The sequence below is a fragment of the Xenopus laevis genome, chromosome 7L (assembly GCF_017654675.1).
Source record: "Xenopus laevis strain J_2021 chromosome 7L, Xenopus_laevis_v10.1, whole genome shotgun sequence".
Taxonomy (NCBI): Eukaryota; Metazoa; Chordata; class Amphibia; order Anura; family Pipidae; genus Xenopus; species Xenopus laevis.
In genome coordinates, this window is record NC_054383.1 from 114,050,611 (window position 1) to 114,078,602 (window position 27,992).

The window sequence follows — 27,992 nt, forward strand, 5'->3', positions numbered from 1 at the left end:
TTTTTCAGCACATTTTGGTTAATCAGTTTCCGGATAACGAACCCCATACCTGTAGTGTCTTGATATTGATAACTGCTGAGATATGGATTCGAATGCCTCCTACAACAAAAAACAACTGGTGCCAATCACGTGTGTGTAATGGATAAAATTGTGCAGATATATGTCTTGTTATTTAATCCCTGTGGAGTAACCATTATTGTAGTCACAAGTGTCATTTAAAATCTTACACAATCAGTGTTACTAAGAGGCCCATTTATTAAACTTTACATTTTTTTTAAAATTTATCTTGTCAAGTTTTTAAGGGGGAGAACTTGAATATTTAGAGGAAAAAAAACCTCAAGTTTTTAGAGATGTATTATATCTCAAAGTTGCTAAAAATCCAAAAATACTCCATCTCAAACCTGTCAAGAACATGAAACCACGGTAAAAGGGGGGCACAGGATACATAATATGTTGATCACTCATCATGTAGAACAGGTTGTCCAGGTGCACCAGCCCCAGCCCCTCAGCTAAGGGAGCGGATAAACCAGCAACATACAAAAAGAGGGGTTTCAGGGATTCCACAAGGGCTGCCAAAAATGAAGTTAAAAATATAAAGTTTATTGTAGATTCATTGAAAAAAGGAACAGAATTTCCATTGGCCCTACGTGTTTCATGCCCTCCAGGGCACTTAATCATGGGCTATCATGATTGAGTCCATGATTAAGTGCCCTGGGGGGCACAAAACGCTTAGGGCCAAAAGAGATACTGTTCCTTCTTTAATGAATCTACAAAAAAAATATATTTAACTTTATTTTTGGTGGCCCTTGTGCCAAACAGCCCTCTTTTCATATGTTGTTGGTCAAACCTGTCAAGGTCATGTAGAAGTCAATGGCAGATGATCTGTGCTGGGGTTTCACCTGATAATCCGATAAAGTCAGGTTTTCAAATTATTGATAAATTAGTTCAATTCATGGATGGGAGTAAGGTAAGTTTTTTAATAAAAAAATTAAATGAATTAGAGTTTTAGTAAATTACCCCCAAATGTTATGTGCTGACTCCACAGTCAAATCCACTTCTGCCTCCCCCACCAATGATAAACTTCATTTAAAGGTCAGAGGGAAAGCCACACTTTACACTAGTGCCGTGGTCTCCAGGTTCTGGGGAATTCACAGAGCACTGAATTCCACCACTAAATGACCAGCTATATCTTTCCATTACAGTACTTTTTATTTTTTAAGGGTAAAGGATTATTATTTGGTTTCATGGAAGTTTATTGGGCAAAAGCTGTTGAGAGAATTGTCTCTGAGAAATGTCAGTGACTAACAGTTGTGGTTATGGTGCACACACAAACAATTACTGCCTAAAACCACGACGTCTGTCTCTTGTGCAATGGACCTATTTCTGTTACCATACCCACAGAGACTGTACAGATTGAGGAAGATGATTCTAAGTTGTATTGCTCACAAGCAGCTCAAGAAGCAGAGACACATCCCCTGTGTCTAACAGAGAATCAGCTTTACATGAATAGACTCAATGGCCAGAAATGATCAAGCAGTGGAGACTGGGATAGAAGGTGGAAATGTCCCCATGGGGATTAGCTGCTTGGTTTCACTAGAACAATGACCCTGTTTGTATGTCTTGGTCTTTCTTTCTACCTTGTTATAGTCTGACTGGTTACTCTGTACTCTTGTTATAGGTCAGTACAACAAGAACCTCTCCTGGGCTGGACAGGCGGCTCTGTTCAGCCCAAAGGGAAGGGTTCACAACCCAGCAACAGCACAGTGTGTTCAGGAGATATACCTGTAATCAGAGAACAGACTTAAAAAAGCATGCTATATAAAATCAACCAAGTGATAAAGGCTTTATGGTTGTTGACTGATTATAATTTCTTTTCTGAACTTTAAGTTTTTTTTTAAGTGGACTTCTACTCTAGTACAATATTACCTGCTGGGACATCATTGTTAATGAGCAAGTGATCCTTCTTTGCTGTAATGGATATCACAAATATGACTTTTAAAACTGTTTGGGAAATTATGTAGGACAGCAGGTCAATATTACATTTTGTCCATATCTAGTAACTACTATTTGCTTGACACAGGCAGTAGTTTTGTGGGATTCCACAAATCTGTACAGGCAAATCACTGGACAGGCCTTTATTAGTCACAGTATCTTGTAACTTTCCCACAATGTATTAATTACACACCCATGTCATGGCTTTATACCATTGTTATTTCATATTCACTTGTTACTTTTCAGGGACTGTTGAGAATCTCAGCACATCCTGATATCCTAGTGTTGGGGATCAGACTTACCCTCCCCCTGTTCTGCCTGTGATATCATAGAGTCAAATTACTGACAGTGAAGTGACAGATTATCTGAAAGCCCCAGAAGACATTTGGGAAAAAGAGGAGGATCAAGGAAGAGCCTGGGTTTGGAGCCAAATCCACAGGGTGGGCCAGGAGATCTTGAGAGAGCCAGCAGAGAGCGCTACTTGGAAATACTGACAAAGAAGAGTTTGGAGAGGGCTTTGGTGTGATCTCCTTTGGATAAGCATTAAGGTTATATAATTTTAATATTATACATATCCACACATCTATTGCTCCTTTATAATATAGACAAAAATAGTGGAAGTGAAAAGTTGCACAGTGTAGCATATTATTGTAACACATTTAAAACCATACATATGTCTTATATAATCTATTAAAATAGTTGTCTCCTATTTATTAATGCAAACACAATGTCACTGCTACAATTACACAACATATATTATCCATATATTTTTTACACCTACAAAGCACCACATGTTGCATCATTTATTTAGAAAGCGTGTTATTGTGCAAAAATGTCTAATAGTACTAATCTCGTCACTTAAACAGTATAAGTACTTAAAATTATATAGGTTTTAAAAAAAGTACAAATTATTTTCTATTTTCCAGACCCTACCCACTAAACCTCGAAAGATCTACATTTCTAAGTTATTTCCGAAATGATGGAAGAAATGGCTTCAAATCAGAATTGATATTCATCCCTTTTGGTCCCACTTTGTCACACAAAACATCCACTTTGATTTAATAATTGTAAAATTTGCTCTAAACTTTTCATTCACTTTATCTATTCAAAACATGCTAAAACTCATACTGGTTTATTGTTTTTTAACCTTCTGAGATCTATAGCGCCAGCAATTGACTTAACCTTTTCACTCGCTATTATTGGTTTCATCTTTAGGGGGAGATTCTGTATTTGGTAAGCAGTGGAGTAACTAGATGCTACTGGGCCCCACAGCAAATTAATTTTAGGGCCCCCAACATTTCCAGAGGTTGTCCTGTTTTACCAATATATATTGACATTTCTCATTAATTAGGGCCTCATAGGCCCCCTATACCTCCTGGGCCCCCCTGCAGCCGCAGGGTCTGCTTCCTCTGTAGTTACGCCCCTGTTGGTAAGGGTATGGTAGGGAGATGGCAGTCATTCTGTATATGGTAGGGAGATGGCAGTTAGTGTATAAATGTGGCGATAGACGTTAAGATTTTTAAAAGATCTTTTAGTTATATCTAGTATAGGTAAATCTAAAACAACTGGACTTGCTGAGTAATCATTGAAGACGTTTCACTACTTATCCGAGCAGCTTCTTCAGTTCAACTGACTGGTGTGGGAAGTTCTCGGCCATTGTGATTGGATTAGTGAAAGAGTTTATATGGCACGGACTTTCCACACCAGTCAGTTGAACTGCTCGGATGAGTAGTGAAACGTCTTCATTGATTACTCAGCAAGTCCAGTTGTTTTAGATTAACCTATACTCAGGCCCGGACTGACAATCTGTCAGTTCGGGCAATTTCCCGACGGGCCGCTCCATTTACCTGTGAAATGGGCCGCTTCTGCTTTATGGCGATTTGAGGTAGAGAGACTTACAGTGCACGCTGTGATTCTCCTTCACAGACACAACAAGCAGCTGCGTGTTGCCGTGTTCCTTCCTTCTCCCTCCTCCCACCTCCTACGATTAGTCAGGAAGTCAAAGTCCCTCTGATTGGCCAGCAGACGGGGTGGGAGGTGTCGGAGAGTTCCCGTGCTGTTTCAGGAAGCTCCTAGGAGAGGTAGGGGTGTCTGTGTGTGTGTCTCTCTGTGTTTGTGTGTCTGTGTTTGTGTCTTTGTGTGTGTGTTTCCCTGTGTTTGTGTGTTTCCCTGTGTTTGTGTGTTTTCCTGTGTTTGTGTGTCTGTGTGTGTCTCTGTGTTTTTGTGTGTGTGTCTGTCTCTCTGTGTTTTTGTGTGTGTGTCTCTCTGTGTGTTTCTCTGTGTTTGTGTCTCTTTGTGTGTCTGTGTGTCTCTCTGTGTTTGTGTGTCTTTTTGTGTGTGTCTCTGTGTGTGTTTCTCTGTGTTTGTGTCTCTTTGTGTGTCTGTGTGTCTCTCTGTGTTTGTGTCTCTTTGTGTGTCTGTGTGTCTCTCTGTGTTTGTGTGTCTTTTTGTGTGTGTGTTTCTCTGTGTTTGTGTCTTTGTGTGTCTCTCTGTGTTTGTGTCTTTTGTGTGTTTGTGTCTGTGTGTGTCTCTCTGTTTGTGTGTCTCTGTGTGTGTGTGTTTGTGTGTCTCTCTGTGTTTGTGTGTCTTTTTGTGTGTGTTGTGTCTCTTTGTGTGTGTGTTTGTGTCTGTGTGTGTATGTTTACACGTGGGCTGCTTGGTTTGTTTTTTGCCCGGGCTGCTTTTTGCTCCCAGTCCGGCTCTGCCTATACTACTGTAGATATACCATGACCTGGATGAATGAAAATCTTTACAGTCATTGTTATGTTACACACAACTTGTGTTTATTGTATTGTTATTGTTGTGTGCTGCATCTTTCTTTATTTGTCTTTCACATCTCCCTGTAGCCAAGGAAGCTGTTGTGATGTGACCCTTAATCCCGCTTCCCTCTTCAACTGTTCCCAGTTACAGTTAGCAGCCATATTAGGTGCTCTTTAACTGACTATACAACCCTGGTGAAAAGAAATATTCTCTGACCTACTGGTCTGATCGGTGTATGGGAGATTTTTATCAGTTTTGCAATAAACTTAAGCAATATCTACATGCTTGTGTCAGTCTGGTTGAGTTCAACTGTCTGTAAAGTTCCTGGCCCAGTTCCGAAGGAACTATCACTAAGGACATTGGGTTGAAACAGAACATTCATATCTTTTAGTTATCATAGGACCAAGCTTATCTTGAAACGATAGCTGAAATGTAAAATTTGTCCATCATCAAATAAGACTATTTCAAGTGATATTGTCTAGTTGAAGCTTGGGAAAACTGTGGGTAGCTGCCTACTTGACCCTGCAAACAGTTGGACAATGGAAAGGTTTCACTGTGAACGATGAAAATCTTCTAACCTGGCCGATCGATTTTCTGACTGCTAGGCGAAAAATCTTTACATGCACAATTGTTTGGTGCCCATTAAACGCCCTATAATTTGAAGTATTTATTGGAAGAGAAAAATCTTAATGTCTGTGGCCACCATAACCCTGAAAACCCTCTCATAGGTTGTGACAAGTGACATAACAAAAGTGCGCCAGGGCCAACAGCAAAAAGAAGATTCAGAGGGGTCTGACACACTGGAGCTGCTCTGCCCTCCCTCTCCACAACCCTCCTTTCTCGCTGCAAGGGGGGATTTTAATGCTATAGAAGAAGCAGACCCTTCAGTCCTTGCCCCACTGTTCCCCGGCCCCACCCCCATGATTGTGAGGTCTGCTTCTATAATTAAAGGAGAAGGAAACCCCCTGGGTGCAAAACCCCTCCCCCTCCCCTGTGTTGCCCCCCTCCCTCCTCCCCCTGGCCTACCTGTCCCCCTGGGCAAATGCCCCTAACTTGTTACTCTGCGCAGGTCCTGTCCACAGAGTTCACAGTCACCATCTTCTCCCACGCGCGTCTTCTTCCTGCTTTGACCGCCGTCTTCTGGCGCATGCGCAGTAGGAACATTTACCGGTACGGCTCTACTGGGCATGCGCCGAATGTCAAGAAGTGAAATCGGAAAACTTTGTGACATTCGGCGCATGCGCAGTAGAGCCGTACCGGTACATGTTCCTACTGCGCATGCGCCAGACGCCGGTCAAAGCAGGAAGAAGACGCGCATGGGAGAAGATGGCGACTGTGAACTCTTCGGACAGGACCTGCGCAGAGTAACAAGTTAGGGGCATTTGCCCAGGGGGACAGGTAGGCCAGGGGGGAGGAGGGAGCAGGGACAACACAGGGGAGGGGGGAGGGGTTTGCGCCCAGGGGGTTTCCTTCTCCTTTAAGCAACTGGTTGTGACATGTGAGAAAAGGAAGGGGTTAAATTGCAGAGTAAAAAAAGAAAACCGACTTCCTCTTACTGTTAGAGAGTAAGAGACGATGGCCAGAGAGAAAGTAACAGGAGCCCAGACCCTTTGCATGAGGAGATATCTGCTCACAGGTACAGTCACTTATATTACTCCTCTATATATACACACACTTTGTATGTCAGACATAATAAGCATGGAGATCTGTCTGTTTAGAAGCAGGATGTCCTGAGGGCAATATCTTTCATTCTATTATCATTTTATGATGTACGCACGTATATATGATACGCTTACACACATTTCACATCTGGATGTTAAAAACAGATGATAAAATGAATTTCAACACTATTGCTATTCATGTTAAATAACCAACTTAACATTAAAATCTTACAATCAGACAATTATCTCTAATTCACCAGGAGGTACTTGGCAACTGGATGCTCTTTAAATATTAAATTCTTCTTCATGCAAACACCAACCACCACCAGAAGAAACTCGTACCCAGAATTTGCCACATTTGTTCCTGGCCCCAATTGGTACACAAGGGCTCTAGTTAGCAAGATGCGTGTGGTTTTCTTAGGAATCCATTATGTGTTCAAAACAAATCATCAAAACAAACGCAAACCCTTAAAGATGGTTCCTCTGGCTGCTTTGACCACCACCTGCCCCATTACCAGGGATCGCATTGTATGAAATCACATGACAAAAAACTCTAAATTGAGCACTTTGACTAAACTCTCTTATGTATGTTCATCCTTCCCATTTCTACTTATGATTAACCTGGGATGCTAACTCTTCTGTACAGTGAGTTGCATTTATGATATATGCTATAATCAAAGGTACCTGGAATTCTCCTTCAGATCAGAAATACCTTGTAGAAAAACCAAATTGTTTTTTACTGCAGTTGCATATTTGGCTCCTTTTTGTAGAGCAGTTCAATTAGTAAATTTATACAGTGCACAAAAAGAACTTCTACACCTCCCCATTTTTATTCAACAGTCCTGATTTTGACAGCTCAGCCTTTTTGATCTTGGACAAGCTGCACTGAACAGCCAGAAAAAGTTTCACAGCGTTTCAAAAACTTAATGGAGTTGTTCACCTTTAAATTAACTTTTATTATGATGTAGAGAGTGATATTCTGAGACAATTTGCAATTGGTTTTCATTTATAGTTGTTGACTTATTTAGCTTTTTCTGCAGCAGCTCTCCAGTTTGCAGTTTCAGCCATCTGGTTCTTAGGGTCCAAATGACCCTAGCAACCATGATTTGATTTGAATAAGAGACTGGAATATGAATAGGAGAGGCCTGAATAGAAAGATGAGTAATAAAAAGTATAAATAACAATACACCTGTAGCCTTACAGAGCATTTGTTTTCTAGATGGGGTCAGTGACCCCCATTTGAAAGCTGGAAAGAGTCAGAAGAAGAAGAAGGCAAATCATATAAAAAAAAACTATTGACAATAAATAATGAACACCAAATGAGAAGTTGCTTAGAATTGGGCATGCTATAACATACTAATAGTTAACTTCCCCTTTAATGTGATGAGATGAGATGGAGAGTCCAGAATATGCAGCACCTGCTCTTAGATACAATTGTAACTAATAAGATAAGGAGACTCACACCGTAAAGGGGAATTTCACCTATATTAGCAAAACGGTTATAACACATAGGGACAGATTTATCAAAGGTCGAGGTTAATTTTCAAATGAAAAAAATTCGAATTTCGAGCTATTTTGTGTGTACTTCGACTAGGGAATAGGCCAAATTCGACTGAAATTTAAAAAAAATTCGAAAATTTGAATATCGAAATGTATCATGCACTGTCTCTTTAAAAATTCAACTTCGACCATTCGCCATCTAAAACCTGCCAATTTGCTGTTTTAGCCTATGGGGCACCTCCTAGAACCTATTTGGAGTCAATTGGTGGACTTTGATAAATCTAAGTTTTTTTGGGAAAAACTTTGAATCGAATTCGATCGATTGTGCTATTCCTTCGATTCGTACAATTCAAATTTGGCCGAATACGGACCTATTCGATCTAAAACAGACCTATTCGACCCCAAAAAAACTTCGACTTCATTTCAGTTAGTCTTTTTGAATTCGAATTTCAAAGTTTTTTTCAATTCGAAATTCGACCCTTGATGAATATGCCCCATAAAGTATGGCCCCAACATCCCTAGAAAAGTGTTCAAACTCTCCGTAACATGCCATAATAAAATGTGTAAAACGGGCGTGGTATTGGGGGTGTCGTCACAAAACATGCATGGTCGCAAATTTTGCCTCGCTACATGTAACAGATCTTTTTGTCCCTCTTTAAAGTTTTGGGAGGTATGCATTTAGCACACTGCGCTTGTCCCAAACAAAAATGTTACCCTCTCCCTTGCAATTCCTTCTAGGAAGGACTTTCAGAAGCTGTAGTGCCCTCATGTTATTATTTACATTATGATTTTATCAACCGTGAAAGGTAAAGCCACATAAACAATGCAGTAGTCTTATTTACACAAAGTTGCAGGACTACATATATAAGTAGAATTTGTCTTTTTTTAGGTTTCTTCCTTCTCTACTGATCTTGCTTTATTGTCTCTTTCAGTTTGCCTCAGTGTTTGGATGGATTCAGCCCATGGAATTGGGGTTCAGCTGATCCCTCAGTATCCGGTGGTTAGTCAGTCTGTTACCCTGAGTGTCACTGGAGTCACTGGCACAATACGACAGTTCTCATGGTATAAAGGTTCAAGTGTAGATGCTAATAACCAAATATTCAATGTTATTCCATCTCTAAACTCAGTGACAAATGGGCGTCAGTATTTCCCTCGGGCCAGTCATTTCCCAAATGGCTCATTGCAGATCTCAGGCCTTGTTCCTACAGACCAGGGGAATTACACAGTGTTTATACAGACTGGTGAGACTACAGCACAACATACAGTTCTCCTGACAGTTGATGGTGAGTAATTGGTGCACATCATGTCATTAATGTACTTTTCTCCACTGAAACCAAATTGATCCTCACATTTTATTGAGTAGCTGATAAAATATGTTGACACTATTTCTTCCAATTTAGTGTTATAACTGAGAGATATTTAACACTTAGGGGCATATTTATCAAGGGTCAAATTTCGAATTGAAAAAACTTCGAAATTCGAATTCAAAAAGACCAAGCGAAATTAAGTAGAAGTTTTTTTGGTTGAATAGATCTGTTTTCGATCTAATAGGTCCGTATTCGAATCTTACGAATTGAAGGAATATTGCATTTGATCGAATTCGATTAGAAGTTTTCCCAAAAAAAAAAACCCTTTGATTTTTCAAATTTCACCAATAGACTCCAAATAGGTTTTAGGAGGTCCCCTATAGGCTAAAACAGTAATTCGGCAGGTTTTAGATGGCGAATGGTCGAAGTCGAATTTTTAAAGAGACAGTACATTATAAATTTCGATATTCGAATTTTTGACTGTTTTTCAAAATCAAATCGAATTTGAAGTATTCCCTAGTCGAAGTACACAAAAAATTGCTCGAAATTCGAATTTTTTTCATTCGAAAATTCACCTCAACCTTTGATAAATCTGCCCCCAAGTGTCAGCCAATGTTTCTAATTCATAAAAGTGCTAACCAATTTGTTTTAACATGTTATGTTCTTTCACATTAGGGGCACTTCCTTTTTGTTATTTAGGAAAAAAATACGTATTATTTTTTTTGGAGTTTTTAGATTAAGTTTAGTGATTTTTTTTGCAAACTTTGACTCAAAGTTTCTACTTTATATCCAATATTGGGTCAAGTTATACTGGTGCGCAATGCCCAACACTCAGCCTTGCCCCCATCCATGTTTCCATTTATTCATAAGCCCCCCTCATTCCCATGCTGCCAATCTCTCACAAGCCCCCCTGTGTGCCACTACCCCTCAACCATAAGCCACCCTGCATAATTGCTTCCCTGCTGGTCACTGCCTCACTCATGTCCCCTGTGCCGGCCCCCCATGCTGTTGCACCCCAGGCAGCTGACTTCTCTGCCTAAACCTAGTTTTGGACCTGTATATAGCATATTACCTCCCATGTGCATCAAAACTCATTATTTCATTACTCATTACTTGCACCCTCCCATTACATTAGCACAGTGTTGGACTGGGATACCAGGGGCCCGCCAGAAAACCTTAGAAAACCCACTTTCCAAACTGTGATTCCTCCTCTCCTCACTCAACCTCTTTATTCTCCTAGTCTTTTATATTCTTCCATTATTAAGCATTTTGTTCCCATAAAGAAATAAGGAATGACCATGAAATTGGCCACATAGTTAGAAGCAAAAGGGCCCACTAACACCTGGGCCCATCGGGAGTTTTCCTGGTATCCCAGTGGGCCAGTCCGGCACAATCTGTTCTATCTTGTAGGGACTAATCAGCACTGGATTCATGAGGGGTGCAAAAAAAGAGGCACATGTGCTTCTCCCCTTACCCCCCCTTACCATTTTTAATGAATTAATGAAATACTGTAGACTTATATAACTTATATAACTTGCACATGATACCATTTATCCATTATGTTTTAGGGTACAATAAAAAGCACCAATGTGCAAAATAAGTATGCCCATCAGAAGGTGAGCGCGAGCAGGGTCGGACTGGCCCACCGGGATACCAGGAAAACTCCCGGTGGGCCCAGGTGTCAGTGGGCCCTCATGCTGCTAAACTTTTGGTCTATTTCATGGCCATTCCCTATTTCTATAAGAACAAAGAGGCTAAATAGATGGAATAATTGATTATAGAATAAAGAAAACAGACTAGGAGAATAAAGGTTGATTGAGGAGATGAAGAATATTAGTACTGAGAGTGGACCCCTGGTCTAAGGTTTTATGGTAGGCCCCTGGTGTCCCAGTCCGACACTGCACGCTAGCCAGGTGTTTCACCGAACTCTGCGCTCCCCATAGGGCTTTTCCTGTGGAGTGGGACGTCCGAATGTGTTCAGCAGCGCCCTAAGCAATAATTGGCCTGCGGTTTGACAGCAGGGAGTTCCCTGTAACTGGCGCTATGAGGTGCAAAAAAGGTAATCACATACTTGCAGACCTTGGTTGCGGTAGCATATTGGGTTGAGGGACATTAATGGTTGGTCCGGGTACTGTCCTAGAGGCGATATTTGTGAGCATCCTTGACTCTGTGTCTCCCTATGCAGATGAGCTAAATGATTAGCGCTACCTCCGTAACTGACAAAAATAAGAGGGCGGGCTGCTATCACAGTTTTAACGGCATACTAACCAACACATTATACACTATTATACTCACTATTTGCGCTTCTGATAACGCTTACACTGCTTACACAATGTTATTGTACAATATGCACGCAAGATAGCTGTTTTTTCTTTTCCTTCACAGTCTTCACAGGCAATATACTGATGTGTGTAATTATGACGTCACACCCTATTTTGACGCCATTGTGGGGTTAAATGTGATGCTTTGGGGTTAGGGTTTCACTTCCTGATGATGGCCCGAGTGTTGGAGCCAAAACATTGAAATAAAGACAAGCACGTTTTCTTCATCCAAGTTCTAGGAGTGCGGTTTAGTGATGGGCGAATTTGCGCCGTTTCACCACCCATCACTATAATAAATTCGCCCATAACTAGTGCGGTTTCATTATTATAGTTTATATCTCTGCATATAACCAGCACCCAGGCTTTTCCTCTGTTCGTTGGTGCACCAGCTTTGGACTTTATTATTTAGACAAATACAAGAGGGTCCTCTGCTCTCAACCCATTATCAATATATTAAGGGCATTGAAACATTTTGTGCCTTAAGCTACTAAAATTGCCTTACGCTTTAAACAAAACAAGGATTATTTGTCTATATATTGCAATATATTTAAGCTGGCCAACCACAACAAGGTCATCCCCGGTGTGGCCATATATATATACAGCATATTATGGGGCAAATTCACTAAGATTCGTAGTTGCGCCAGCGTCCACTTCGCCACACTTCTCCAGGCGAATTTTCGCCAGCGCTATGCAAATTCACTAAAATCCGAAGTTGCGCTCAGGGGAAACGAATTGCACTAGCGTTAATTCGCCAGGCAAAGCGAAGTTACGCTAGCGATGCTTAATTTGCATACGGCGCCAAATTGAATTTACAATGGAAGTATACGTAGCAGTACTACACAAGCCTGGGAAACCTTCAAAACATCAAATAAAATTTTTATTTTGCCCTACACATGGGTCCACTGTATAGTTAAGGTGCCATGTGTTAGGAAATGTAGGGGGGAAGGAGGGTAGCCCCAAAAATTTTTCGATCTTTTTCAGCCTATCACCCATAAAAGAAAAAACACCAGCTTTTTTCTGTGAACTTTACGATTTCATGATTTTTCGCAAATTTTTCGCCATTTTACAAATTTTGCAGGAAATGTGAATTTTTTGGCGAAGCATTCTACTGTATCTTTCTAAAGGGATATCATGAGCAAAACAACTCAGTATTAACTGCCTTTTATGGTTATATGGAACCCCAATTATTAACATGGAAATACAATTAGCAATATTTACTTTTCCTTTGCAGAGTATTTCTTAGTACATAGGGCTTCACAGTTGCACACTTGTAAACTGTTCGTATGAAGGGAGCTTACACTAGAAATACGAGATGTCGGGAGTTGCAGTTGAACCAAACTTGTTTGTTAATATTATCACACTTCATTAGAACACAAGCAGGAACACATCCACAGGGCTCAAATCTCCTCTAGTGCCTCCCTCTTGTGGTAACTTATGACAAGAGCAACCCATTTATGATGGGTAATTGTATAAAGGGACAAATAATATAAAATGTTACTTTTACCCCCAGTCCCTGAATACACAGAGACAAACCTAAACCATGTGAGTAAGAAGGGATTGACGGTGGTCTGGAAAAGTAACTTCAGGCTGTTCTCATATAATGTCAGGGCCCTGCTACCAAAGGTCAAATGGTTAACATAAGTTGGAACACAAGATAGAACTGTAGTGATAAACTGCACTTGTCACCCTGTCTACAGTTGGTAGAGATAGACCACAAAGCTTGCATCATTCGAGCCTAGGAAACTGTTAGGTATATGTATTCTAAAAACTGTGCTCCCCCCTGCTGGAAGAAGTGTTTTTACCATTTATGTAAATCATTGTACCCCCTTTTCTTCCAGTAAATGCCCTGTCAAAGATATAAAAGCTTGTACAAATAGGTGTGGCGTTGGAAGCCCTCGTGTCATGCCTAAGTGCCACACTGCTGTGTTTCTGCAACAGCTTCCCAGGCAGCTTCTTGTATTATTTTTTCTTTGTCTAATAAACTCTCATTCATTCTGAAGAACCTTCTCCCTGAGTTTTGCTTTGTACTAAGGTTCTGGTAAGCAAATTAACAACACTTCGATAATTGCACTCAGTCAGGGGGGATACGAACAGGCACCTCTCCAATGTTCTCCTCAGTTTCCATTGTGTCCCTTCCCACTCACACCTCAGTCTGCAGTGTCCTACCTGGGGGATTAATTCAGCATTTCCCCCTCTTCCCCAGTTTTGCCCTGACACTGATCATGCTAGATGCTTCCAGTGGATGTCTCATACCCTTCACTGGCTTCTCCTCTGGCTTTGCCTATCCTCTTCTATCCTGACTGGTGGGATACCCGCTGGGTTACTATGCCCACTCACTCCTTGTTGGGGCCATAGCATAATTACCCTGTCTCATCTTACACTCCTAGAGTGTCTTCTTACAACCGCTAGACCTCGCACATGCTAAATTCAGTACCTCTCCTGGGAGATGACTCTACTGCTTCAGTTACCTGCTTACTATTCTTCCTATGTTGAATCTCTGCTTTTATCCAAGGGCCTCCCCTTTTTATAACTTCCCTGTCACCACCCTCTTGGGATTTTCCTCACTCTTATGAAACTACTATTACATCCATGCTCCTTCTGGTGGCCAACCCAATTACACATTAACCATTTAATGAACAATTTGCATTTCACCTCCTTCCTCTTAGAAGACTCATGTAACTAATCAGTCTTTATATCATCAGTTCATAAATATGTTATTCAGTCAGGTAAATATAAATTGTTTGTAACCACTTGCTACAAATTGCCCTATACATTAAATTTGTAGAAGGTATAGAGGGTGGCTGGAAATGTGATATGACAAACCACCAAGAGAACAGGAAACCAATAATATCTAAGCTTGTTCTTCATTGGTCCAGGAGCTTTATTGCAGGAAACCTAGGATATTTAAAGTATTGTCAAGGTTACTTGATAACTTTGTGTTGTTTGTTTCTACAGAGCCTGTCACTTCCTCAGTGATCAGCACAAACAATAAGGAACCCCAGGAGAATGAGAAAGTCACCCTCACATGCAGTACAAATAATGCAGAAAAGATCCTTTGGAGCAAAAATGGTGTCTCTCTCCCTCCTGGACTGATTCTGTCTGCAGATAACAAGACTCTCACTTTCTCCAGTGTCTCTCGCTCAGATAACGGACAATATCGATGTGAAGCTTCAAATACCATCAGTAAGATTATCAGTGATCCCAACACATTAACTATAAACTGTAAGTAAATCCTGTATGGTCTCATAAGGTTTAATCTGGCTCTCACTGATTAAAAGCCCAGTATACTCAGATATTCCTACTGAGCTGTGCTTAGACATGAGTATATCTGTGCTGGCCTAGTTCTATTATATGAGCTACACTGACTGTAAATTGTAAGTAACTATTGTATGATTTCAGAACTGATAATGTTTTTTGGCTAATGTGGTTTAAAGCTATACTTATGGATTGGCGCAAATCATCAAAACATTTGCGGAAAGTGAGTTTACATCTGTCAGAGAAGCTACAGTTGCAGGGCTGGTTAATAATCAACTCTGATGCAGAATGCATTGTTATTTGCATCACTTAATAACCATTCCACCCTGTATCATGGTTAGTGGTAGAGTTGCCGGATTATTACATTTAAATAAAGTACCCAGAAGATTTAGATGCAAAATGCAAAGTTGCATTCAGTGGTATTATGTCTAATTAAAAGCATTAATATTTTAGAATAAGTTTAGGAGCAGCTAATTGAGTCACTTGTAGCTTACTTGTTATAGCAAACCAAAATTACATTTTTTCCTAGGGAACAATCTGTGGTTTTAATCTGGAGACCATGTGGTTTGTCTTTCGAATATATTGAAACCTATGTTGCCTGCTTCAGTTGCCTAAAAGTTTTGCAGATTATTCTGCATTCCTGGTTTAATGGTTACAATATAAGCATCATTTATAAATGTATAGTTTTAGGCAGATGCGGTAGCGCTAAATTACTGGTGAAATGTTATACTTCCTGCAGTCTTATTCTATAAGAAACCATCAAGTGACATATTTCTCAATAAGAAATCATTTTAATGCCAATTAAATTCTCCTATTCCAACGTAAAAAGGAAAGTGCAATTTGATGCGCTAAGTGCAACTCTTTCTCTCAACCTTAGTGACATGTGCGAAAAAATACTGCATTCTAGGTAGAAAATATGGCCAACTGCACCCAAAATTGCACTTTGCACACTATGCTTGTATTTGTACATGGCCCCTATGCTTTATTTCTACAGTTCTTTTCTTTCATGAGACTGAATGCACTGGATGCAGTCTTACTGAAGTTACATGCAGAGAACTAGGATTTATGGAACTTTTCAACATAAGGATTTATGCACATGACTTATATATTAGGATCCCAAGTGCCCATTAAAAGCAGAGGCAACAACCATGAGAAATAAGAGGATGAATAACCTAAGTATGAAGGATGTAAAGGGACAAATTGAAGTTTGCCCAGCCAGTAACTAGAGATGTCGCGAACTGTTCGCCGGCGAACTTGTTCGCGCGAACATCGGGTGTTCGCGCTCGCCGGAAGTTCGCGAACGTCGCGCGACGTTCGCCATTTTGGGTTCGCCATTGTTGGCGCTTTTTTTTGCCCTCTCACCCCAGACCAGCAGGTACATGGCAGCCAATCAGGAAGCTCTCCCCTGGACCACTCCCCTTCCCTATAAAAACCGAAGCCCTGCAGCGTTTTTTCACTCTGCCTGTGTGTGCTGAAGAGATAGTGTAGGGAGAGAGCTGCTGCCTGTTAGTGATTTCAGGGACAGTTGAAAGTTTGCTGGCTAGTAATCGTTTTGATACTGCTCTGTTATTGGAGGGACAGAAGTCTGCAGGGGTTTGAGGGACATTTAAGCTTAGGTAGCTTTGCTGGCTAGTAATCTACCTTCTACTGCAGTGCTCTGTATGTAGCTGCAGTGGGCAGCTGTCCTGCTTCTGATCTCATCTGCTGACTGCTGCAATAACAGTAGTCCTTGTAAGGACTGCTTTTATTTATTTTTTTGTTGTTTTACTACTACTACTACTACTACTACTATAAGAGCCCAGTGCTATTAGTCTAGCAGTGTTGGGGAGTGGGACTGGTGTGCTAATCTGCTGCTCCTAGTAGTTCAGCAGCACCAACTTTAATTTTTTTTTTTAATATTCATTTTTTTTTATTTTACTTTTTTTATTTTACTACCGCTGTAGTAGTGTATAAGTTGACCTTTTAGGCATTATTTGCCCTGTAGGCATTATTTGCACACTGTTTTCTTCAACCCGCCATCGAGCTGTGTGACCTTGTTCACATTCTGTCTAAATATCCATAATATTACCGTCTCCAGAAAAAACACCGGAGTCACTTTTTTCAAGCAGCCATAATATATTTTACGTAATCCGTATCCACCGCTGTAGTAGTGTATACGTTGGCCTTGTAGGCATTATTTGCACACTGTTTTCTTCAACCCGCCATCGAGCTGTGTGACCTTGTTCACATTCTGTCTAAATATCCATAATATTACCGTCTCCAGAAAAAACACCGGAGTCACTTTTTTCAAGCAGCCATAATATATTTTACGTAATCCGTATCCACCGCTGTAGTAGTGTATATGTTGGCCTTGTAGGCATTATTTGCACACTGTTTTCTTCAACCCGCCATCGAGCTGTGTGACCTTGTTCACATTCTGTCTAAATATCCATAATATTACCGTCTCCAGAAAAAACACCGGAGTCACTTTTTTCAAGCAGCATTCATATATTTTACGTAATCCGTATCCACCGCTGTAGTAGTGTATACGTTGGCCTTGTAGGCATTATTTGCACACTGTTTTCTTCAACCCGCCATCGAGCTGTGTGACCTTGTTCACATTCTGTCTAAATATCCATAATATTACCGTCTCCAGAAAAAACACCGGAGTCACTTTTTTCAAGCAGCATTCATATATTTTACGTAATCCGTATCCACCGCTGTAGTAGTGTATACGTTGGCCTTGTAGGCATTATTTGCACACTGTTTTCTTCAACCCGCCATCGAGCTGTGTGACCTTGTTCACATTCTGTCTAAATATCCATAATATTACCGTCTCCAGAAAAAACACCGGAGTCACTTTTTTCAAGCAGCATTCATATATTTTACGTAATCCGTATCCACCGCTGTAGTAGTGTATACGTTGACCTTGTAGGCATTATTTGCACACTGTTTTCTTCAACCCGCCATCGAGCTGTGTGAGCTTGTTCACATTTTGTCTAAATATTGATAATATTATCGTCTCTAGAAAAACCACTTGAGTTACTTTTTTTCAAGCAGCATTCATATATTTTACGTAATCCGTATCCACCGCTGTAGTAGTGTATACGTTGACCTTGTAGGCATTATTTGCACAGTGTTTTCTTCAACCCGCCATCTAGCTGTGTGTATTATCGTTTCCAGAAAAACCAACTGAGTTTTTGTTGTTGTTGTTGTTTTTTTAAAAATAATGCCAGGCAAAGGCAGGCCGCCACGCAGAGGCCGTGCTAGGGGCCGTGCTGCTATGCAATCCTGTGGCCCTAGCAAATTGCCCAGTTTTAAAAAGCCAATGACCCTGAACTCCCAAAATGCTGAAGAGGTAGTTGACTGGCTTACACAGCACACCCCATCCTCTACCGTTTCTAACTTTACCACAACATCCTCCTCATCCTCCACTGCTATGGCCACCCCACGTAACACTTCCTCCACCACCGGTGCCCCTTCTTCACTGGGGTCAGAGGAGTTATTTTCCAATGAGTTTCTTGAACTGAGTAATGCGCAACCATTATTGCCAGAAGAAGATGAAGGAGATGAGGACCTTACACCAGATTTAATTCTGGCAGAGAACACGATAGAGATGGACATAATGAGTGATGAGGAGGAGGTCCCCGCTGCTGCTTCCTTCTGTGATGTGTCAGAAGAAATTGATGCATCTGAGGAGAATGATGATGAGGAGATTGATGTTTTGTGGGTGCCTAGTAGAAGAGAGCAAGAGGAGGGTAGTTCAGATGGAGAGACGGAGAGTCAGAGAGGCAGTAGGAGAATAAGACTTAGAAGAAGCAGGGAGGACAGCCCGCAGGGATCAGTAGGGCAACAACATGTATCGGCACCTGTGTTCAGCCGGCCAACGCACCCGCCATTGCCGCCAATACCGCCAACTCCGCCAACTTCTACTGTTACCGCCAGATCGCACACTTCCAAAAAGTCAGCAGTGTGGGATTTTTTTAATGTGTGTGCCTCTGACAAAAGCATTGTAATTTGCAATGAGTGCAGTCAGAAACTGAGCCTTGGTAAGCCCAACAGCCACATAGGTACAACTTCTATGCGAAGGCACATGAGCGGCAAGCACAAAGCACTTTGGGAGCAACACCTCAAAGGCAACAGGCAAACTAAAAGCCACACTCCTTCTGGTCCAGCATCTTACTGCTCTACCTCTGCTCTCCTTGACCCGTCTGAACCACCCTCCACTCCGCCTTCCACCTTGACCACCTGTTCCCATTCCCAGTCATCTGCCACCAGCCAAGTTTCTGTGAAGGCCATGTTTGAGCGTAAGAAGCCAATGTCTGACTGTCACCCCCTTGCCCGGCGTCTGACAGCTGGCTTGTCTGCACTCTTAGCCCGCCAGCTTTTACCATACCAGCTGGTGGACTCTGAGGCCTTCCGCAAATTTGTAGCAATTGGGACACCGCAGTGGAAGGTACCCAGCCTTTTTCTAAAAAGGGAATACCACACCTGTACCAACATGTGCAGAGCCAAGTTACCGCATCTCTGTCACTTAGTGTTGGGCCAAAGGTCCATATGACTACTGACGCATGGTCCTCCAAGCATGGTCAGGGCAGGTATGTCACCTACACTGCCCACTGGGTGAACTTGGTAATGGCTGGGAAGCAGGGAATGGGTAGCTCAACAACAACAGTGGAGTTGGTGTCACCGCCACGGATTGCACGCGGTTCTGCCACCACCTCTACTCCTCCATCGCTCTCTACCTCGTCTTCTTCTTCTTCTTACTCTGCTGCTGGGTCCTCCTTCTCCTCCTCCACACCTGTGCACCCCCAGCTCCCCCTAGGCTATTCGACGTGCCAGGTACGCCGTTGTCACGCTGTCTTGGGGATGACGTGCCTGGAAAGCAAAAACCATACCGGATCTGTACTCCTGTCATCTCTGCAGTCACAGGCCGATCGGTGGCTGACCCCACACCAACTGCAGATCGGAAAAGTGGTGTGTGACAATGGAAGCAATCTGTTGGCAGCGTTGAGACTAGGCAATTTAACACATGTGCCCTGCATGGCACATGTGTTAAATTTAATAGTCCAACGTTTTGTCTCCAAGTACCCAGGATTCCAGGACGTTCTCACCCAGTCCAGAAAGGTGTCGGCCCATTTCAGGCGTTCCTACACAGCCATGGCACGCCTTGCTGACATTCAGCAGCGCTACAACATGCCAGTCAGGCATTTGATTTCTGACAGCCAGACTCGCTGGAATTCAACGCTCCTTATGTTGGAACGTCTGCTGCAACAACAAAGGGCCGTCAACGAGTACCTTTTTGAACTGGGTGGTAGGACTGGATCTGCACAGCTGGGGATTTTTTTCCCCCGTTACTGGGTGCTTATGCGCGATGCCTGCAGGCTCATGCGACCTTTTGAAGAGGTGACAAATATGGTCAGTCGCACCGAAGGCACCATCAGCGACCTAATACCCTTCGCTTTATTCCTGGAGCGTGCCGTGCGACGAGTGACAGATGAGGCTGTAGACCAGCGTGACGAGGAGCTGGAAGCGCACGATTTCTGGTCGGAATCACCAGAACGAACCCAGGCACCTGCTGCAACGCAGGGAGAGGTGCCAGAAGTGGAGTCAGAGGAGGAAGGTGGCTTTGTGGAGGAGGAGGAGGAGGACCAACAGGAGCAGGCTTCCCAGGGGGCTAGTGGTGACCTTTTGGGGACCCCTGGTCTTGTACGTGGCTGGGGGGAGGAGACCGTGGATGATGCAGTCCTTGATAATGAGGAAGCGGAGATGGATAGCTCTGCATCCAACCTTGTGAGAATGGGGTCTTTCATGCTGTCATGCCTGTTGAAGGACCCCCGTATCAAGAGGCTTAAGGAGAAGGACCTGTACTGGGTCGCAACGCTACTAGACCCTCGGTACAAGCATAAAGTGTCAGAAATGTTACCAACATACCACAAGTCCGAAAAGATGCGGCATTTACAAACCAGCCTGCAAAACATGTTGTACAATGCTTTTAAGGGTGATGTCACTTCAGGAACTCATCAACATTCCAGGGGCAGAGGTGCCAGTAATCCTGCCACGAGCACACCTGCAAGGACAAAGCCCTTTGGCCAGTCTGTAACGTCAGACATGCAAATGTTTTTCTGTCCAAGGCAGCGCCACAACCCTTCTGGATCCACCCTCAAAGAACGCCTCGACCGGCAGGTAGCGGACTACCTGGCATTAACTGCAGATATCGACACTCTGAGGAGCGATGAACCCCTGGACTACTGGGTGCGCAGGCTTGATCTGTGGCCAGAGCTGTCCCAATTTGCCATGAACCTCTTGTCTTGCCCAGCCTCAAGTGTGCTCTCAGAAAGGACCTTCAGTGCAGCAGGAGGGATTGTAACTGAGAAGAGAACTCGCCTAGGTCACAAAAGTGTCGATTACCTGACCTTTATTAAAATGAATGAGGGGTGGATCTCGGAGGGTTACTGCACGCCGGAAGACTTGTTCTGACTTCTATGCAGCTGTCCTTCTCTTCAAGCCTCATGACTCCACACACAGCTGTCCTTTAGCGTCCTCCTCCTCCCTCCGCCACCGTTACAAACTAGGGTGCAAACCCTACTGGTTTAATTTTTTCTGGCCTCTGTGCTTCAGTGGCTGCAACCAAAAAAACTGGGCAAACAATGTCTACAAGGTCAACGTATGGCAAAAAATGACTATTTTCAGCATTTATATGGCATATTTTTTCTGGCAACTGTGCTTCAGTGGCTGCAACCAAAAAAATGCATATTTTCTGCATTTATATGGCATAATTTTTCTGGCCTCTGTGCTTCAGTGGCTGCGTCCAAAAAAATGCATATTTTCTGCATTTATATGGCATAATTTTTCTGGCCTCTGTGCTTTAGTGGCTGCAACCAAAAAAAATGCATATTTTCTGCATTTATATGGCATAATTTTTCTGGCCTCTGTGCTTCAGTGGCTGCAACCAAAAAAAATTATATTTTCAGCATTTATATGGCATAATTTTTCTGTCAACTGTGCTTCAGTGGCTGCAACCAAAAAAATTTATATTTTCAGCATTTATATGGCATAATTTTTCTGGCCTCTGTGCTTCAGTGGCTGCAACCAAAAAAATTTATATTTTCAGCATTTATATGGCATAATTTTTCTGGCAACTGTGCTTCAGTGGCTGCGACCAAAAAAATGACTATTTTCAGCATTTATATGGCATATTTTTTCTGGCCTCTGTGCTTCAGTGGCTGCGGCCAAAAAAACTGGGCAAACAATGCCTACAAGGTCAACGACGTTGACCTTGTAGGCATTGTTTGCCCAGTTTTTTTGGCCGCAGCCACTGAAGCACAGAGGCCAGAAAAAATATGCCATATAAATGCTGAAAATAGTCATTTTTTGCCATACGTTGACTCAACGTATATGGCAAAAAATGACTATTTTCAGCATTTATATGGCATATTTTTTCTGGCAACTGTGCTTCAGTGGCTGCGACCAAAAAAATGCATATTTTCTGCATTTATATGGCATAATTTTTCTGGCCTCTGTGCTTCAGTGGCTGCAACCAAAAAATTTATATTTTCAGCATTTATATGGCATAATTTTTCTGTCAACTGTGCTTCAGTGGCTGCGACCAAAAAAATGCATATTTTCTGCATTTATATGGCATAATTTTTCTGGCCTCTGTGCTTCAGTGGCTGCAACCAAAAAAATTTATATTTTCAGCATTTATATGGCATAATTTTTCTGGCAACTGTGCTTCAGTGGCTGCGTCCAAAAAAACTGGGCAAACAATGTCTACAAGGTCAACGTATGGCGAAAAATGACTATTTTCAGCATTTATATGGCATATTTTTTCTGGCAACTGTGCTTCAGTGGCTGCGTCCAAAAAAACTGGGCAAACAATGCCTACAAGGTCAACGTATGGCAGTTGTTTAAAGAGAACAGTAGATTACTAGCCAGCAAAGCTACCTAAGCTAAAATGTCCCTCAAATCCCTGCAGACTTCTGTCCCTCCAATACAGAGCAGTATCAAGCAGATTACTAGCCAGCAAGCTTACTATCATCTGTCCCTGAAATCACTAACAGCTCTCCCCCTACACTATCTCTTCCAAGCACACACAGGCAGATTTTTCAGATACATTTTTGCCCTTGATCCCCCTCTGGCATGCCACTGTCCAGGTCGTTGCACCCTTTAAACAACTTTAAAATCATTTTTCTGGCCAGAAATGTCTTTTCTAGATGTTAAAGTTCGCCTTCCCATTGAAGTCTATGGGGTTCGCGAACCGTTCGCGAACCGCTCGCATTTTTGCGCAAGTTCGCGAATATGTTCGCGAACTTTTTTTCCGACGTTCGCTACATCCCTACCAGTAACCAGCAATACTCTGCAAAGTCACTTAAATGACATGTTGCCTTTTGGATCCTTATAAAAGAATGTTCTTTAAACTGATTCTTTTTACATCTGTAGAGCACAGCAAACACAAGGACCCAATCACCACATGCCAAAGATTCCATGTTCCTATTGAATAAAGATGTTTGTTTTTATTGATAAGACCAAAAAAATGGCTGTAATAATTATATAAACCTTAAAAAACAAAGTTGAATTGAAAATGAAAACGTTACCTTTAATTTATACACACACACGTATAACTATGTGAGTACTATTGTGAGTATGTTCAAATTTATTAGAGAAAAAAAAATTCACATGAATTCAAAATTTGAACTTTGATAAATCTGCCCATGTAGTAGGTCTCCCAATTTCAAGGTCTCACCACTCTTCTCCACGCTCAATGTTGCTCCTGGTATACTTTTGTTTCACCTTCGCATCTTGTTAAAAGGGTGGTGAATTCCAACTGGCTGGCTGCACATGCGTTCCACCGAAGATAGCTCAAAAATTTTTTATTATATTCTTTCAGGTCAAAAAGAATTTGAGTCATGAATTATAGAGGTTGTTGAGCTTGAACTTTCGTGGGCCAACCTCCAAAACTTTGTGAACTACCAACCTGCAAAAAGTGTTTGGATGTACATTTTTAGTCTTCTTTTTTAAGATTGTTTTTTAAGATTTTTTGGATTATAGACATCACGTTTCCACCTAATATTAGATGTATTTTTTGGAACAGATAATTGATATAAAACTTTTTTGTTATTTTTGTATTTTTAGCTGTAATACATTTTTTAGCTCTACACTGAATGATGTGAGCTGTGAGGGAATCATGGTCAGAAGTGATTCCCTCTTATCAATTTATTTATGCATTGATTTATTGCTTTTTTAATTGTTTTTATGAATTAGTTGACTGGTCAGTCACCGATTAGTTATATGTGTGTGTGTAAATTAAAGGATATCAATTTTCAATTTTAATTCCACATTTTAAGGTTTATATATTCCATAATTGGATTTTTTGTTGGTTTGAGCCAACAACACCCACACAAATTTAAATTCTTAGATACAATACTGAAAAGTGGTACCATTTTAAATTTTTTAAAATAATTTTATATAAGAGTGAAACAAGTATCCCTGTCATACTCACTGTGTTTTTCAGGCAGAATGTTGCTCTACCTTGCTGTAATAAGTTAGAGATGTTGCAGGGAGCTGTGGTCTCGCTGGTCTGTGGCCAATCAAAAGCCTTCAGTAAAGTAGGAAGTAAATTGTGGTTAATGGTGTTCCTATTAAGCTTTTATTTTTATAATTCCCCATTTGATTGGCAGATACAAATGAGTACTCTTGATTTTTGTTGAAGGTATTCTACCATGATTATTATGGTGTAGTTTTTATTACTAAATCAAATTGTTTATATTGCAAATAATTCATTCTTAGGGATGGGCAAATTTGACCTGCTTCGTTCCGCCGAAAATTCGCCACTGGCGAAATGATGCAGACGACCATTAAAATCTATGGGCGTCAAAAAAATTTGGTCGCGCGTCAAATTTTTTTTGACAAGCGTCTTTTTTTTTGTCGCACAACGCCATACAAGTTTATCGGCGTCAATTTCGGGGCGAAACCAGGCGAAAAAATTCGCCCACCCGTATTCATTCTACCATTTTACGTTTTATTCTTGACCCAATAATTGTATTATATTAATAATGTTAGTCTGTAGGAAGCCATCTCAGGTCATTATGGCTGATCCTATGCCAGCACTTCACATTGGAACTTCAGATAATCTATTGTTTCTCCTACTCAATGTGTAGGTGTCACTGTCCTCGGCTACCAAAACACAACAGGAGTCACATTCAGCCCTTGGGTGTTTTACTATTGAGTAGTATTGTAACATCTAAGGCTAGGTGGGGCATGGGGGCATTTTTAGCAATGCAGGTGTCAGGGAGCTGTTATCCTGTTACCTTCCCATTGTTCTGCTGATGGGCTGCTCTGTGGGGAATGGAGGGTGTGATATCATTACAACTTGCAGTGCAGCAGTAAAGAGTCAATGGAATTTGGAGCTTGCAGGAAAAGCAATATAAATCAAAGCAGGTTGCACTAGCAGACTGGCGACCCATAAGTGCAGAGAAAAAATTTTGCAGTCACACAACTTGAATTTTGTGCTATACAATACATTGTACACAAATATCACCCCCATACCCCAAACATTTCATCATTTATGGGAGACTGTAATATTGATTGCCAATGGAGAAATCTTTCACAATGCAATGCCACTTGCAAGACAGTAGGATAGCGATTGCGAATTTTATAGTTTGCTATAGTGCTTAGTGTATGTAATAAAACATCTTCATGTACAGTGCTACGCAATATGTTGGCGCTATATAAATACATGTTAATAATAATAATGAAAAAGTTTTTACATTTGCTACAAAAGTTTATGCCACGTTCAAGCAGGTCTTAAAGGTTTACAAAGCACAATTATGATTCACAATGCAATAAAAGTCTAATGAAGAATATTACATTGCAACATGCAAATTTTTATTCTTATTTGGCTGCTTTGCTATTTTTATTACTTTTGCTGTTGCTTAAGTCCCAGTTCTTAGGAATCTATGAATCTGTAGCTGTATCTTACCCAATTCATTTACATTCTTTGTTTCTTTAGAATATATGGGATCTTTGCTTCATTTCACTTGTTTTGATCCTGTTTTCCTCTCATGTTTATTATGTGTGGGTCTCTTGTTATTGTAGATGGTCCACAGAACCTGAAAATTACAGGATCGCTACAAGTGACTTATGGGAACCCCATGCTGTTGGAATGTTCTGCTGATTCTGTTCCAACACCAACCTATCAGTGGAAATTTAACTGGACTCTTTTAGAATTGCAAAATAACTTATGGCACATTCAACAGGCCACATCGAAGAATGTGGGATATTATACCTGTACCGTGACTAATTCAGTGACAAAACTCTCGCTGGAAACCTCTATATATGTGACTGTGAATAGTAAGTTCTGAAACCTGTCACTGCCCTCAAGCAAGTATACAGCATGTATAACTGATCATTTTTCTGCCTTACTTCTACATGCTGTCTCGGGATTACTCTTTGATTCTTCTCTTTCTTTCTCTAGTCTCATCAGCACCACTTTCATAACCAACCTAGCCAATACTTGTTCTTTCCTCTCTCATAAAGCTCCTAAACTCACCCATGCACTCATTGTACCAATTCTTCATTAGAGCAACCTTACATAATTAATGTTTTGCTCTAACTGGCCATTATCCGATGTTGGCTCCCCTTTGTCTTTTTTCTGATTGTTTTTCTGATTCCAGTTCTATGCCCTCTATACATACACTCTCCATACTATTCTCCATGTATAATTGTCTTTATATCTTATTTTGATTTATCCTGTAAGTACCTTACTATGGGGTTTACTTTGATTGATATGGACATGTTCTATAATAGAAAAATAATGCATTGCTGCCAAACATTTATCACATATCCTACTTCATGGGTTGCTGGGGTCCAATACCTTAACAACGTACTAGATGCTGACATTTTAGCCACTTACAATAAGCTTGATGCACCGTCTACTGGTCGTGCAGAATAATTACACAGGCATCGCATTGCCATTATGACAAGTCCGTCTCCTGAACATGGCAGACCCCAGGTCGCTACTATATGCGCAACAAAACGTACATTGCAACAAAAGTACAGAGTATACTGTCTTAGATTTAGCTGCTCCATATCTATTCCAATAATTGTCACCTTACTAGCAATCCTAAACGTGAACACCTTTCTGCTAGTTATTTAGGTATATACCGCACGTATCTATGTCATGGCTTCATGAATAGTGTATTTATCAAAAATCCATTATCAATATAATTAATTGCTTAAATAAGCTTATACGGTGGTATGTTTGCTTACTGCTATAATTGAGACACTGCTACTAATAATTTTGTTCCGACTTCTTTGAAACAAACACTCTTGAAACATTGTACTATGATTGCTCGATATGCTAAAACTTTGTTACAACATTGCTGTATCTATTGTCTACTGATAGGAACAACTATGATTACTTTCCTTTTTTATTATATATTATTTGGTTGTGTTTTTTTAAATGTATTGTATATACTTTATTTATTTCGTCAGTATGGTGTGGTGACGTCACTTAATTCCCTTTCCCACCACAGGAACTGTAAATGGTTGCAGTCATTTTGTTTAAGCACTTTGATAAAGGCTAGTGATTTAGGCAAAACGTTAGTTGTTTTTGCCAAATAAACACTTTATTTCCATTTGTAAGTCCTGTTAGTGTGAGCCTTTTTTTCTGTGTGTGTGTGTATATATATATATATATATATATATATATATATATATATATATATATATATACCGTATATATAGACAATTTTTTGATAAATAAGAAGCGCCACTTAGGATTTTCGTTGCAAAAAGGATATATTCAAATCACATCACAGAACAACGACTTTACTTTTATATATATATATATATATATATATATATATATATATATATATATATATATATATATATATATATATATATATATATATATATATACAGTGGTACAGTATATATATATATATATTTGCACAAGGAATAGCGACACTCAAGAAAATCCCAGTGAGGGATCGAAACGTTGAGTGGAATAAATAACTTCTTTGCGTTCATCTAAAACGATCCCGTGAGTTTCCAGACCAGCACTCCCTTTTGTGTAAAAAGCGTAATCTTTTATTGTTGACCATCATCCTTGAAAAAGGTCCCAATAGGGACCGAAACGTTGGGCATTGATACTATGCAACAATAAAAGATTACGCTTTTTACACAAATGGGAGTGCTGGTCTGGAAACTAT

At 40.8% G+C, this 27,992-nt stretch overlaps 1 protein-coding gene across 3 annotated transcripts in view; it reads left to right on the forward strand.

The window, feature by feature from the left end:
* The first annotated feature begins 4,030 nt into the window (after positions 1–4,030).
* Positions 4,031–27,992, forward strand: part of LOC108696714 (carcinoembryonic antigen-related cell adhesion molecule 1) — a 29,230-nt gene continuing 5,268 nt past the window's right edge. The window contains exons 1-4 of one of the 3 annotated variants that reach the window (XM_041569576.1): positions 4,031–4,073; positions 8,846–9,196; positions 14,497–14,763; positions 25,873–26,127. In XM_041569576.1, coding sequence (XP_041425510.1) covers positions 8,863–9,196; positions 14,497–14,763; positions 25,873–26,127 — 856 coding nt within the window. In that variant the 5' untranslated portion in view covers positions 4,031–4,073; positions 8,846–8,862. Of the gene's footprint in view, positions 4,074–6,261; positions 6,389–8,845; positions 9,197–14,496; positions 14,764–25,872; positions 26,128–27,992 lie in introns of those variants that run through there. The other 2 variants (XM_018226317.2, XM_041569577.1) reach the window with 2 other exon arrangements.